At 35.4% G+C, this 14370-nt stretch overlaps 1 protein-coding gene across 1 annotated transcript in view; it reads right to left on the reverse strand.

Moving 5' to 3' along the window:
• Nucleotides 1-10541: 10541 nt before the first annotated feature.
• The window catches only part of MET (MET proto-oncogene, receptor tyrosine kinase), a 155099-nt gene continuing 151270 nt past the window's right edge, over nucleotides 10542-14370 (reverse strand). Inside the window, exons 20-21 of the mRNA XM_074268218.1 lie at nucleotides 12881-13017; nucleotides 10542-12779 (exon numbers count right to left, since the gene is read on the reverse strand). Of these exons, the coding sequence (XP_074124319.1) occupies nucleotides 12569-12779; nucleotides 12881-13017 (348 nt within the window). The 3' untranslated portion in view covers nucleotides 10542-12568. The remainder of the gene's footprint in view (nucleotides 12780-12880; nucleotides 13018-14370) is intronic.

The raw sequence follows: 14370 nt of genomic DNA on the forward strand, positions 1-14370 counted from the left end.
ACCTGCCATGTGCCAGGCATGGTGCTGAGGGTTTGGGAATACAAAACAAGGCAAAAGTTAGTTCTTGCTCTCAAAAAGCTTACAAGCTAATGCAATTATGAATTATTACATGTATGGAATAGAGCTGTGATTTCATTGATACTAGGTAGTGCATTGGATAGAGGACCAAGCCTGGAGACCGGAACATTGATCTTGCTGAGTTTAAATCTGGCCTCAGATACTTCTAGCTGTGTGACTGGACGATTCCCTTATCTCTGTTTGCCTCAGAGTAAATCTCATTTGTAAAATGAACCGGAGAAAGAAATGTCAAGGCACCCCAGTATTTTTGTCAAGAAAACCCTAGATGGGGTCCTGAAGAGTTGAACATGACTGGAAGACAATTGAGTCACAACAAAAAAATGTATGTAATACTTAATCTATGCCAGATATGGTGTTAAGTGCTATACAATTATTATCTTACTTTATCCTCAAAACAACATTGGAAGATAAGTGCTATTATTGTCATCCCTATTTTACATATAGAAAAACCGAAACAAACAGAAGATAAGGAATTTTTCTCAAGGTCACAAAGCTAGTAAGGGTCTAAGGTCAAATTTGAACTCAGGTGGGCCTCTGGCCTACTACTCTTCTACTCCACCTAGCCACCTCTGGTGGACATTTTCTTAAACTCATAGTGTAGAGTAGCATCATTGTGAGCTGTTACCTTCTTTTCTTTTCAGACATTTGCTTACTTACTTACTGGAGTGCTCCAAAGTTTGTCAGCTGTGCGTAAACAAGATGAGGTGTTTTCTAAATAAACAGGCCACAGGAAGAATTAAAAGTCACGCTAAAGGCAAACCTTTTAAATGATCTGTGAGAAGATAGGTTGTGGTTTGTTTGTTGGTTTGTTTTTGGTGAATAAAATAATACTTTTAGGATGCATAAGAATTTAACTTCTGGTTTGCAGGCTTCTAATTGAGGTCTAGATAGATTGGGCTAAAGGTAAGAAATGACATTTTGACATGATTAAGAAAGAAAGAGCATATTCTGGAATCTTCCCCTATTTTATTTTTTCATTATTGGTTAAATTTCATTCTTCAAACAAGTTACTCTTAGATCTCAATTTCCCCCTTTGTGGTTAGTCAGGGTTAACCTAGTCAAATGAAGGAGATGATTCAATTTAACAAATATTTATTGAGTATTTACAAAGTGCAAAATATTGTTTTAGGCCTAGGATATGTGAATTAGAAATAAATGACAAAATCTATGCTTAAGTTGTTTTCAGTAAGACAGAAAAAAGTAACTATAATTGAATACAATAAACAATTAATAAGTGTTGCTGTAGCCTGAATCTGACTCAAGCCAGTCTTGTTCTTCATGTTTGAAACTGGAATGAAATGGCACACTCACATACCATCTGATGGTTAATAAAATGAAGTTTAATTAGCCATAGCAGGGAAGCATTTGGGTATTCACTGCTCCCCTGCTTCTTTGTTGGCCCATTGGTCTGCTGGTCAGCAGCCTAGGGAGGAAGAATTCTTGCATCTTTGTGTCTTTTTGTGTTCTTCCTTTTGTGTTTAGACCAGGAAGCTATGCCAATGACCCGAGCCTTAGTCTGTTCAGCCAATTAAGTCTTGCTTCAATTCAATATTTTTTTAATAAAAAAACAGTCTAGTCTATAAGGCAGATATTGCTCCCAGAGTGCCCTATACTAGTGGTCCTCAAACTTTTTAAATAGGGGGCCAGTTCACTGTCCCTCAGACTGTTGGAGGCTGGACTATAGTAAAAACAAAAACTCACACTCTGTCTCCGCCCCTCAGCCCATTTGCCATAACTCGGTGGGCTGCATAAATGTCTTCAGTGGGCTGCGGGCCATAGTTTGAGAACCCCTGCTACCAGTGCTAAAGTCTGAGGGCATAAAGACAAAATAATTTAGACATCTCTTGTCTTGAAGAAATTGACATTCCTCTGAGAGGATTTAGCACATACATAGATAAGTAATTTGAGGAAAGTGTGAGCTCCAACAACTCTGGGGAACAGAAAAAGCTTCTTGGAGGAGATGGTACTTGGGATGAGCCCGGAAAGAAGACAAGGTTCCTTGAGAGGAAGAGATAAAAAAGGGGCATATTCCAGTCATGCAAGATGGCTTGAGTGGTGGAAGATGAACTATAGAGTCTGGAGTGTAAGCAATAATTCAGGATGAAGGGGAATAACAATTAAAATGTCTGGAAAGGTAGGCTGGAGTCAGATGGTGAAAGGCCTCAGGCTGAAGGAGAAGGCAATAGGGAACCACTGAAAGTTTTGAGCAGGAGATTGGCAGGGATAGTGCTATACTTTAACATATATATAAAAGTTAAATATGGTATACTTGGAAGTGGTCAAGGAAAATAGTATAAGAGAAGGGAACAGAGAGAGATCATCATTTCTAGGAATAATCATGGGATAGTTACATAGTACAATGGATGGAGTGTTAGGTCTGAATTCAAGAAGACTAATCTTGAGTTCAAATCTGACCTCAGATACTTACTAGTTTTGTGATTCTGGGAAAGTCATTTAACACTTTTTGGCTCTTCTGTAAAATGAATTGGAGAAGGAAATAGCAATCCACTCCAGAATCTTTGCCAAGAAAACTCCAAATGGGGTCACAAAAAGTTGGACATGCTTGAAAATATTTTTAAACAAAAACAAAGGGAGTGATCACGAAGGAGGTGGCACCTGAGCTTAACTTTGAGGGAAGAGAGTTTCAACAGGTGAATATATAGCGATTCAGAGAGAGGAATCTGGTCCTGGGGTGGGGGATGAAGTGTGCTAATGCAGGGGGATGGAGGAAGGGGAATAGTTATCCAGATAATTCTTTCCTTTTCCTTTCCTCCAAATGCTTTTATCTGAACTCCTCAGATAATTAAGATAATACTGAGAGTATTTCTTGCTTGAATTCTTCTGAATAATTGCTTTATATCCCTACCTTGAGAAAACAGTGCACCGGCCCATCTACAGTGGTTGAAAACTCTCACATTCTCTTAGAGCAACTGCCAAAGTGTTATTATTTAAAAGAGTAGGGACTTTTTGTTTAGATCAGAATGTGCTAAAAGACCATCTCATACAGTGTGAGAATGCCTGTTTTTCTTGGTAATATTTCGTTTCCTCCAAAAGGCCATTTTCTTCAACTTTCCATTGTCAGCAGATAAAAAAGACACAATTAAATCAAGGAAACCTGGCAGAGTAGATTTTGGAAAATAAAATGAATTCAGCGGCTGGACTGAACAAAGGGTAATTTATAATGCTGGAAAAACACTACTCTCCCCAGATCTAAATGCCACAGTACTCATGTTAGTACAGGATAGCCCCTCAGATCTTTGCTGGTGTTTATCTTTGAAAAAGGGCAGGGTTTCATCCATAAACCTTGAACTGTTTAGCAGACAACTGGTTACAAACATTCTTCAGTGGCGTGAACCCTGCACTGGGCATTATGAGGACGTACAACAGGAAAGAATAAACGTGATTAGTGCCCTGTTTTGTCCCTTGCTCCCACAAAAAACTTGGCTCAAAGATTTAGAATAGAAAAGTCCCTTTAGTTCATTCCTGTCAATTTACAGATAAGGAAACAGAGGTCTGAGAGATGACATCTGTGAAAATTGACAAAACTGGAATTGGAACCCAGTCCTCTTACTTCAAACCCTGAACTCTTTCCATTATGCTATTATGACTTATGGTAAGAAAAATCCACATAAATTATGGTGAGTTAAGAGGGACTTTTGGAAAAATTTTTGTGCATTCATTCTCTCCCCTCCTCCCCATAACTGGAGTTAATTTGACTATGACTATTGAAGACAAAGCCAAACTTCTAGGATTCAATGATTCAAATGCTGAAGTACTGTAGTATAGTGGTTGAAATGCTGGGTTTGGCTTCCGAATTACTCATTGCTGGCCTCTGACACCTTCTGGTTTTGTGAACCTGGACAAATCATTTAATTATGTAGCTTACTTCTCTGAGCCTCAACTTTTTTAAATTTGAAAAATGAGGGGATGAAACTAGGAGAACCTCTGATGTTGTTTTTTGGTTCTAAATCTATGATCCTCTGACTTAGCTCCTTAAGTTGTAAGCAGTTTGTTGTCTGCATGGTTGGAAATCTGATACCAGGAGTTTCTCAGCCACATGAAATCACAGATTTTCCTTGACAGATTTCTATGTAAAGTAGAAGCTACCTGTAAATGAAACAAGGTATGCACACTAAAAAAAGCTTTTTGCAGAGCATTAGGGGAGAAGAGGATCATGTTTTAACGAAAAGTAATAGTGTTTAATATTTGAAAAGTGTTTTGCTGCATGCAAGATCTTTTATGTATTTTATCTTATGTGATAGGCAGCTTGGTGGAGAAGTGGATAGAACATTGGGCCTGGAATTAGGAAGACCACATTTGGTCTCAAATATTTATTAGTTGGTCAAGAGACTTAGTTTCTATTTGTCTCAGTTTCCTTAATTGTCAAACAGGGATAATAAAAGCAATAACTGTGAAGGGTATCCAAGTATCTTCAGTAATCACCTCATAGATTAGTTCAATACACAGGTCTTTATGTCTTTATGGCAAGGGTTAAGACTAATGAACTTTTTTTTTTTTTTTTTTTTTTTTTTTGCTGAGACAATTGGGGTTAAGTGACTTTGCCCAGGATCACACAGCTAGGAAGTGTCTAATGTCTGAGACCATATTTGTACTCAGGTCCTCCTGACTTCAGGGCTGGTATTCTATCCAATGCACCACCTAGCTGCTCCATGATTAATGAAAATCTTAAAGGAAATTCAGTATGTGTACTGTAAAGGAAATTGTGCTTTTTAACTATGGAGGTAGTAGAAGGGCACAGTCATTAATATGTTTTTAGAAGGAATACAAGACATCTCAAGTAGCTAAATAACATAGTACTTAGAAAAGCTAGTGAGTCAACCATTTATTTAAGCACATAGTAGTGCCAAGCATCGTTCTAAGAGCTGGAAGACTCACAATTTTAATGATGTAAGTATTCCTTTCATTAATCAGATTGTCACTCCTCCATGAATTACTAAACAGTCTTATTGATTAAAAAAAAGAAAAAAGAGATTTACCTTTGCTAGTGGACCCCCTTCTGGGGTGGAAGCCCTTTTCATGTAGCAAGGTTGGCACTTGGAAGGCAGACCTATAATCTATTTGTGTTAGTGTTTATTCAGTCATTTTTCCAGTTGTGTGTGAGGCCAGATTTGAACTCAGGAAGATGAGTCTTCTCAATTCCAAGTCCAATGCTCTATCTACTGTGCCTTCTGGCTAGCCTATGTCTGTTCATTATTAGCCCTTTATTTCCAACTTAGTCAGTTCAGCTGAAGATTGCATTCTCTTGACAAAGCCTTTGACATCTCAGGGTCATCCTATAGCAGGATTTTCATGAAGTCAATAGCTTGATATGCAGATCAAATGTCAAATACTTTTAATCTGTCAAGTAGCAAAAAGGGCTAATATTATCTAATCTGCAAACAAATATAATCTGTTATCAATTTTCCCTGATTAAGATAAAATGGACACACCAGGCTGTCATGCTACCAATTTCTCTGTAATAATAATAATAATAGCTCTCATTTACATGTCATTTTACCAGCTAACTTCTTCACATTAAACCTCTGTGCTAGGTAGTACAAGCTTGATCATTCCTATTCTTGGATGAGGCAACTAAGAGACATGAAAAGACTTATCCAATGTCACATAACTAGTAAGAGTCAGAATTTGAACCCAAGTCATTTGACTGGAAATGAAGCACTCTTATATCCTTCTACTTCTCAGAAAAAAAGGGTTGTACTGTTTATTGAAGCATAGAAATATATCAAAAAGAGAGATCTGCATTCTCTGAATCCTAGATGAATAAATAAAAGAGTAAGATCACATTGCTGGCATATGCCACATTTTATGAATGGGCCTGTTTTATCCTCTCTATTGAGTGGGAGAAGCACATGAATAGAGTAGAATGACTTTATGGAGTCAGCCCCGATTTTAACTTCCTGTGCATTTAAAATATTAGTTTACTAAACCAGAAGTGTTTCATTAGTCCAGGATAATTCTTTAAAACATTCCCTTAAACCATTAGCTTCCAGACAGTCATTAATTCCCTGAGACATGTTCTGGGATGAGATCATTACAATAATAATTATTATAATAACTCATTTAAGTTGATATTTAGAAAAAGATTTTCATGTGTATACACACATATACAAACACATACATACATACAGAGTTTTGGTATTGTAATTTCCTGCAATAGACTCTGGAGTGACAGTTTGCTGTCTTATCCCCCAGGACTATGTAGAATGCATGGCTCTTGAAGCAGCTAATTATGATTATTTGGCTTATTTTAGGAATTTTAAACCAGGACTACCAGTAGAAATAACACAATAACAGCATAACACCAGAATATTTTCTTCTGAATTTTTAAAAATTGGAGTTTCAGAAATAAATCTATTGGCATCATGTTACTCATTTCTAAAGTGCAAGCTCTTAGAGGACAGAGTTTATAAAGTCTGACTTTGGCTCTTGTTTATAGGGATTGTTGCTGCTGCTGAATATGGTGGTTGTTGAGTCACAGCACTACCAAGGGAAAACTGCTGGGTTGGTCATAATGGAAAGAGCAGATGTTACAAGGACATGTTGTTTTTCATTTTTCTTTCTTTCTTTTTTAAAAGTAAAATTATAATTTATTAATTGGAGAAAAGTTTCTTGGTATGTTGTTATTTTTCTAACTTTGGAAAACTGAGGGTAGCAACAAAAAGGTGCACAACATAATGGGCCAGATTGAAAGGAGCAGTTGGGAAAGGCAAGTAAAATCTGGCATTTCAGTAAAAGCCATTTGGACCATGACAAAAAGGAGGAACCTGCAGTAGCAGAATCCACAACCAGTCCCTCCCACTTTTCCCTCAGCCATGATGGAATCTTTATGAGGAATACTGACTATTTGTGGAAGTCATTTAGAAATTCAGTTTCAACACGTTTAAATGCCAGAGATTTTTTTTTTTGTTGTTGTTATTGATTAAGATTTTATGCATTTTTGTCGTAACAGCTAAGAGGTCTAGGGATTAGTAGATGTCTGTGCCAGCCTGGAACTCATGTGGTACAAAGAATGCAGTCCACGGGACAGTTAAAAAAAAAAAAAAAAAAAAAGAATACACTAGGACAAAAGCCTTTTTTCCAGAACATAGTTGTACTGAAATACATAATCATTATCTTTTGCAACTCTTTTCCAAAACAATATTATTAATTCAATTTAGTTTTCTTGCTTTTATTAAGTTGGGGGCTTATGCATTTTAAATTAGTGCATTTTCATTTAAAGATTGATTCTAGCGTTCAATCTCAATTCCAGAATATATAATTGTTTTTTTTTTTTTTTTTTTAAATAGGATGCAATCTATATAAGCTTGAACAGAGACCAAATGTCTATATCAAGGCTAGTATCTGGGTAAAAATTCTTATCTGGTGTTTCTTTTCATACCATTTTTTGTGCATCTGGAATGGTAAATTACTTTGTACTATTATTTTGTTTAATAGACATTTTACTATAATGGAAGAAAATAATTACCTATCATATCATAGCAAGAAGACTGTCTCTATAACAATACACTAATGGGAGTGGGGGAGAAAAGTCTGACTCAGATCCTTCTAAATCCTTATTATTTGTTAAATACTTACCTTCAAGCCCACAAGAGATAGTTGTTTGACAGGATAACGAGTTATCTTAATGATGAGCTTTTCATTATCTTAGATATGCTTTTGCAATTTTCCTTAGTTTCTGCTCCCAGGTCAGATGACAAGTCAATAGTAGTTATAAACCTCTCAGCAATGTGATCAATACCTTTGGCTGACGTAATGTAGACCTCTGGTATAATTTACAACAAAGGATAGTATGGGCAAGCCTCAGTTTTATTACCTTCAATTCTCCAACTGAAATATTTCACTGATTTTATGACTGATGTTATTTGGAATTTTAAAATAGATGGATATTTAATAATAGCTCTGAAGCAAAAAGTCAAGTAAAAAAGGGAAAACCATTTTGAAGAACTGAGAACAATTGATGTTTCTTTTCTCTGTGTAGACTGTTTGTGTATTAACTGAGAATTAACTAAAGATCCTAAAGGCTGGGGTTGCATCTGCTATTGGTGTAAGATGGGTAAAAGGAACAATTCATCCAGATTGATCCAAATGCTAATGAAACATCTATCTTCTTATGATCTAAATACAAATACTGTAGCAAAAAGTGACACACTTTTGCAACAATTCCTCAACATAAGAAAAATAGTATTAAGCATCCATTTATAAATAGTATGGAAGAGTTCTCAAAAATGAAACATGAAAGAATGGTTCTGTGGTTCCTTTTCTCTTCCATACACATTTCCTGTAAATTAGGATTTTGCTAATTTCTCTTTTGAAAACCTAAGGAGGAGGATAGGGTGAAAAGGTATTGTTAATGATATTGAAAGAAAACAAAGATGGCAGAGGTGGAAAAAAGGAGAAAGAGGAATAGGGAGTAAGTGATCTTGTAGTGTGGGTTAATCATATGACATTTTCCCAGACCGAAGAAGATACTGCCTTCTCATTCTTATCCATCCATTTATTGGTCAGTTCCATTGTTCCTATTTTTTAAAATGATTTTGGATACACTTTCTTTCCCCTCACTTAATTCTACGAATGTTTCTTCTAGACTTGATTTCTGCTGCCTGTTTTGGCACAAAGATAGATCTAATAATCTCTTTTGAGAGGGAGACATTTAAGAGAAAACTAGGGTCATAAATGTAGAAATACAAGGAACTTTGGAGAGCATATAGTTCAACTCTTTCATCTTAAAATGAAAAACACTAGAATTTAGAAATTATTGTTACTGAGTTGCTAGAATCCTTTGAATCTAGATCTATTGCACTTTCTACTGTACCACATTCTCTCCCTTACTATATTTTGCCAGGTAAGACAAAAGGTTTAGTGACTCAAGTTAAGTGGCACTAGAGTTGAGAGTTAATACTTTCAGAGTGATAAATAGGTCAGGATGACCCGAGCTTTGTTCCAGAGCACAAAAATTTAGAAAGTGCAAAAATTTGTCAAGCATTCCTTCAGCAGGAAAAGTTGAATTACCAGATTTGGCTCACCTGATTTTATTTAAATCTTGTATTATTTCCATATTATGAATTACAAATTTGATTTGAGGGTGTGTCCCCCTCTCCCCCTCTTGCCCAGATATGTTATCTGCTGTTTGCTCTATATATTCAAATTGCTAGTTATGGATCTCATTAGTTCTTGTTTTGATAAGTTTGCTTTTAGTAAGCTTAGGGGAAATTTTGGGGAAACTCTTTAACTCTCCTACTTCTTGTGGTCTTATGTATAATACTAACTTACCTCAAAGGGCTAAATTGGGAAAATTAATTCAGCTTCACAGTTTATTGAGTAAGTTATTTGTCAATAGTTTATTTCTTATAACTATGTTGTTAAGATATCCTTTTTGCTTCCAGGACATTTGAAAAAGAGCACTGTACTAATATCTAAAACAGATTTTTTTTTTGGAGCTCATCATCTGGAATAACACATACCTCAATTTGTGACAAAAGAATACACTTCTTCATGCCTGTCACTCTTAGGATACCTTAAATATGGCCCAGAATAATTACTTTTAGGCATAATAATATACTCAATTCTATTTCCATACATACTTCTTGAAATATAAATGATAGTATAAGATTAAATGCAGTCCCCAAGTACATTTCAAGTACATTTTTTTTTTTTTTTTTTTACAAATCATTCCATCTTCTTGTACCTTGGTGAGTCACCAAAGCACTATCCGAATTAAGTACTAGATGATATATACCTGTGAGTGAAAAGTCTTCATAAGTGAGGGTTTACTTCTCAACTGAGGAAAATGTATTTGGAAGTCTACAAATGGTCAGCTTCCTTGTTTCACTTTGCTTGATTGGAAGTTTTAAATTACTAAAAAGGGGGCAACTAAAGCCTTCCCTTTTAATTTCCATTTTCCAGTGTGGCATAGAAAACACTTGGGTAGAGTTATTGGCCAAATCCCCTGCAATGTTTCAGGGCCCATAAAAGTTGGGACCTTTCAGGACAAACAATGTTTATGGAGTAATGGGCTTTCTTTTTAGGTCAGAGGGTCTCTCTGCTTAAACTATCATAGCCTTAAATTGATAGTCTGTGTAATTTAATTCATACTCTTCCTATATTAGAATGAGGATCTTGGGTGAGAACCACTGGTTCCAGAGATTTACATTCTGACCGAAATATAGTCAGTTCAGTAAGCCAGGGCAACATCCATGAAAGGGTGTCTTCATTTTGTAAAGCCATCTTTCTTCAAAGTTAAAAGTCCACATAATAGTTTGTAGGTTAAGCAAATGAATACGACTCATGAATGCAAATTCTTGTATGTAATGGCAAAACATAAAAACTGTCCAAAATGTGGATTATTTTGACTTTGTAATTCTAAAACAATTTTAAAATTCTTTTGTCATTTATGTAAATGGAGTAAGAAACTGAGTGTGGCTAGCAAGAACTAACTCCAAAGACACAGGATGTTAATCTCTTTATTTGACTCCTATGATTATATCAGAACAACAACTATAAACATACAAAGTACCATTCAGATCGGCTGCAGGTATATATGCACAGACAAGTATCAGATTCTTACAAGAATCACTTAATTTTATAGGCTGTCCCAAATACAATGTTAACTTTATTAAAGAAAGAGTTCATAAATAGTAAACATGATTTTCACATTGTAATTTCTATGAGCACGTATATACAGGTGTACGGTCCTTGTCAGTGGGTTTCACTCCTACAAGTTCTTTATGTCCCAAGTACTTTTGTAGCCAAGAAATGGATAGAGATGATATATTCCTGTCAGAGAGTCATTCTCAATTTGCAGACACTCATTGAATCTACATTATATAAAATATAATACGTACCTCTGAAGTGAAAGGTGTCTGCACTACAGAGGATCTGATGATGACTACTACCCTCATCAAAGAACTTTTGATTATAATAATTCTTGCAAGAACAGTAAAACTGTTCATTAGTTTCAGTGTAACATGTACTCCATTCTAGTTTGCTATGCTAACTAACCCTTGGCCTTAAGTGAAGGTGATGTCATGAGGGTGGGGTGTACTGGCAATCAGTGCATTTTCTTATCATTATTTACAGTCATTAAAAAAAAATCACCCCAAGATATAAATCCAAGTCTGACATACCTTTTCTGAAATGTTCACAGTGCAATATTTTGTGGCCTAACAAAACATTGTGTATGTCGTTAAAAATAAACATTTTTATAAAAATATAATACTTTATGCTTACATGGACAAAACCATTCTATACCACATGCACTATACAGTAGTAGGCACAAGATTCCACAGAACAAAACACCACAAGGGTTCATTCTAGAGCTACTGGATTCCATTCTAACTGGTCAGAACTTTAGGAACATGATTCTTAAATGTACTTTTCTGATCATAATTTGGGTAAATCTACATGCACAGTGGAAGAAATGGACCAAATGAATGAATGTTCTTGTATCACTATTTGGTGATGTCATGGAGAACAAGCCACCTGGACATCAGGGACTAAAGTTTCTAGGTTACTGACTCCTAGAATTGCCATAAACAAGGGTCACAGCAAAGCAGAATTACCAAAAATTTCAGTCAGACTTGTTCTGTTCAAGATACATACTGATTTGTTTCTGGAAATGTTTATCATTACAACTTTAAGTTTTTACTCCCACAGAATAGTCACATCCAAAATGTTCAAATCAATTAAGTCACAACTTCAACAGTATTTTTTTTTTTGAGAGCTGATGTCTAAATGACAATTGAATATGTCATTAGGACTATTTTATTTAGGAAAATAATCTAAAAGTTGTCTATACAATATGCAAACACCCTTATGAATTTATAAAAGCATTCTTTGTCATGCTGTTTTAAAATTTTGACATATATAATGCTTCCCTAAGAAAGGGAATTTACTCAATAGTCCTTTAATGAACCCTTTTGCCTAATGGGCAAAAATATCAAGATTAAGAATGAAAAATTCTAGAACCTATACAACATGAAAAGACATTCTTTGAAATACTGGACTTTTAAATAGGTAGTGTGGTCTCTATGTTTGTCTCTATGTCACAAAGACAGTTCCTCTTCTGTATTGACTATGGTCCATTAAACATTCAAAATTTGTCACTTCAATTCTCATAATGTAACTAGCAATTTAAAACCAAGCCGAGCAGTGATTTTTTGTCAACTATATACACTTTAACTTAATGGATCAGAGTTTATGTCCCAAATGTGATACAAATTTCAAACCTAGGCAGCAGCAGTTGGTCCAGATAATTTGATGAGTTAGAAAACTCCTTAGAATTGCATGGATTTAAATAACACAATATAAAATCCTTATAATAGTGCAATTTTGGGCAAAAACAACAAGCAAATGATGGTGTTTTCCCCAAGGCAGTGATAAAAAAATAACGACAGTGGATAGAACATCTGCTTTTGTTTAAACTACCACTATGGTAGCTTTCTTATACACAGAGAATTATGGGGGCAACCTTTCAGGTGTCCACCTCCCTGTCAACGTTGTCTTGGGATGACAAAAGGGAAGGGTAGGGAGCAATACATTTTACATTGACATAGGTTGCATTCACGTGAACATAATGTTCTCCAATAAATGTAGAGAATATGACTGATATCTTTGAGACCAGTTCAGAGAAAGAGGGACGCATTTCAGCTTTTGGGTGCCAGCATTTTAACATAACTTCATACCTGTTTCAAAGAGAAACCAGAGAAAGATTATTTGAAGCAACATTTTCTTAGAGATTTCCTAACCACCTCCCAACTTGAACCCCAATCACCAAAGAACTTACAGAGGATCTGGGCAGTACTCAGGTTGTAAAAGCCTCCGACCTTGCAATAAATAAACTGTTATATCAAAGGTATTAACATCAGGGTAAGGAGGTGCTCCTCTAGTCATTAGTTCCCAGAGCAGCACTCCAAAAGACCACTGGGGGAAAAATAAGAAAAAAAGAAATTCAGGTTAGAATGGTTTGAACATGCAACCTGAAATGTGAGCTAACTTACTAGATTTCAGTGATGAGAGAATGTGCGTAAATATCCAATGATACACTCTCTCCCATTTCAAGCATATTGTATTAAGAGCAGATTTTCTTTGAGGTTGAAAAATAGGATACCAATTTTATGACATGTTTGAACTGGAATCAGGCAAAGTGAACTATATGCTGTACATTTATTTGTCAGGTATTCAAAAAGTTCTAAGCCTAAACAATAATTAAAATATCACCTGTGATTAATATGATAGCACCTCTCTGGTAAATGTACCAACATGTTCCCCTTAGAATAGCTCAACAGCATCTTAGATTATTTAGTAAAAGAATAAGGCAATAAAGACTTTTTGAAAGCAATTGCAGCATTAGGATATACAATCCAATCCAAATTCTTTTAAAGATTTAGTCTAGAAAGATACAGTTACATCTATTAACTGGTATTAATGTTTTCACTTTGAGAAATTTAACTACTAAGTGTTAGCATTAATTTTAAAATTAATCATATTAGATTGAAAACAAATTCCAGAGTGGATCATAACGTATGTATTTTACAGGATTTCCCTCAAATCTGTTTCATTATCATGCACTAGAGTCTGTGTAGTTTTTTGCTTTGTTTTTGGTTTTGTTTTGTTTTGTAGCAGTGCAAGCAATAACAGAGATATATCCTCCTCTTCACCAACTAGCTGGAAGACAGAGGGTCTTCCTGACATTAGAATGTTTGATTCTCCTGTTTCTTTAAAATTTTTTTAAAGCTTTTTATTCTCAAAATATATGCAAAGAGAGTTTTCAACATTTACCCTTGCAAAGCCTTCTCAATTTTTTCTCCCTCCCTTTCCCCCACCTTCTTCCCTAGACAGCAAGTAATCTAATCTATGTTAAACATGTAGAAGAATTACATATGCATATAATTCTTCTATATATATATTTCCACAATTATCATGTTGCACAAGAAAAATCAGATCAAAAAGGAAAAGAAAATGAGGTTAAAAAAAAAAAAACAACATGCAAGCAAACAACAAAAAAGTGAAAATGCTATGTTGTGATCTACACTCTGTCTCCATAGAGAGCTGGGTGCAGATGGCTCTCCATCCCAAAACCTTTTAAACTGGCCTGAATCACCTCACTGATGAAAAGAGCCATGCCCATCAGGATTGATCATCATATAGTCTTGTTGTTGCCATGTACAACGATCTCCTGGTTCTGCTCATTTCACTCAGCATCAGTTCATGTAAGTTTGCCCAGGACTCTCTGAAATCATCCTGCTGATCATCTCTTATAGGACAAAAATATTC

The sequence above is a fragment of the Sminthopsis crassicaudata genome, chromosome 5, assembly GCF_048593235.1.
Source record: "Sminthopsis crassicaudata isolate SCR6 chromosome 5, ASM4859323v1, whole genome shotgun sequence".
Classification (NCBI taxonomy): domain Eukaryota; kingdom Metazoa; phylum Chordata; class Mammalia; order Dasyuromorphia; family Dasyuridae; genus Sminthopsis; species Sminthopsis crassicaudata.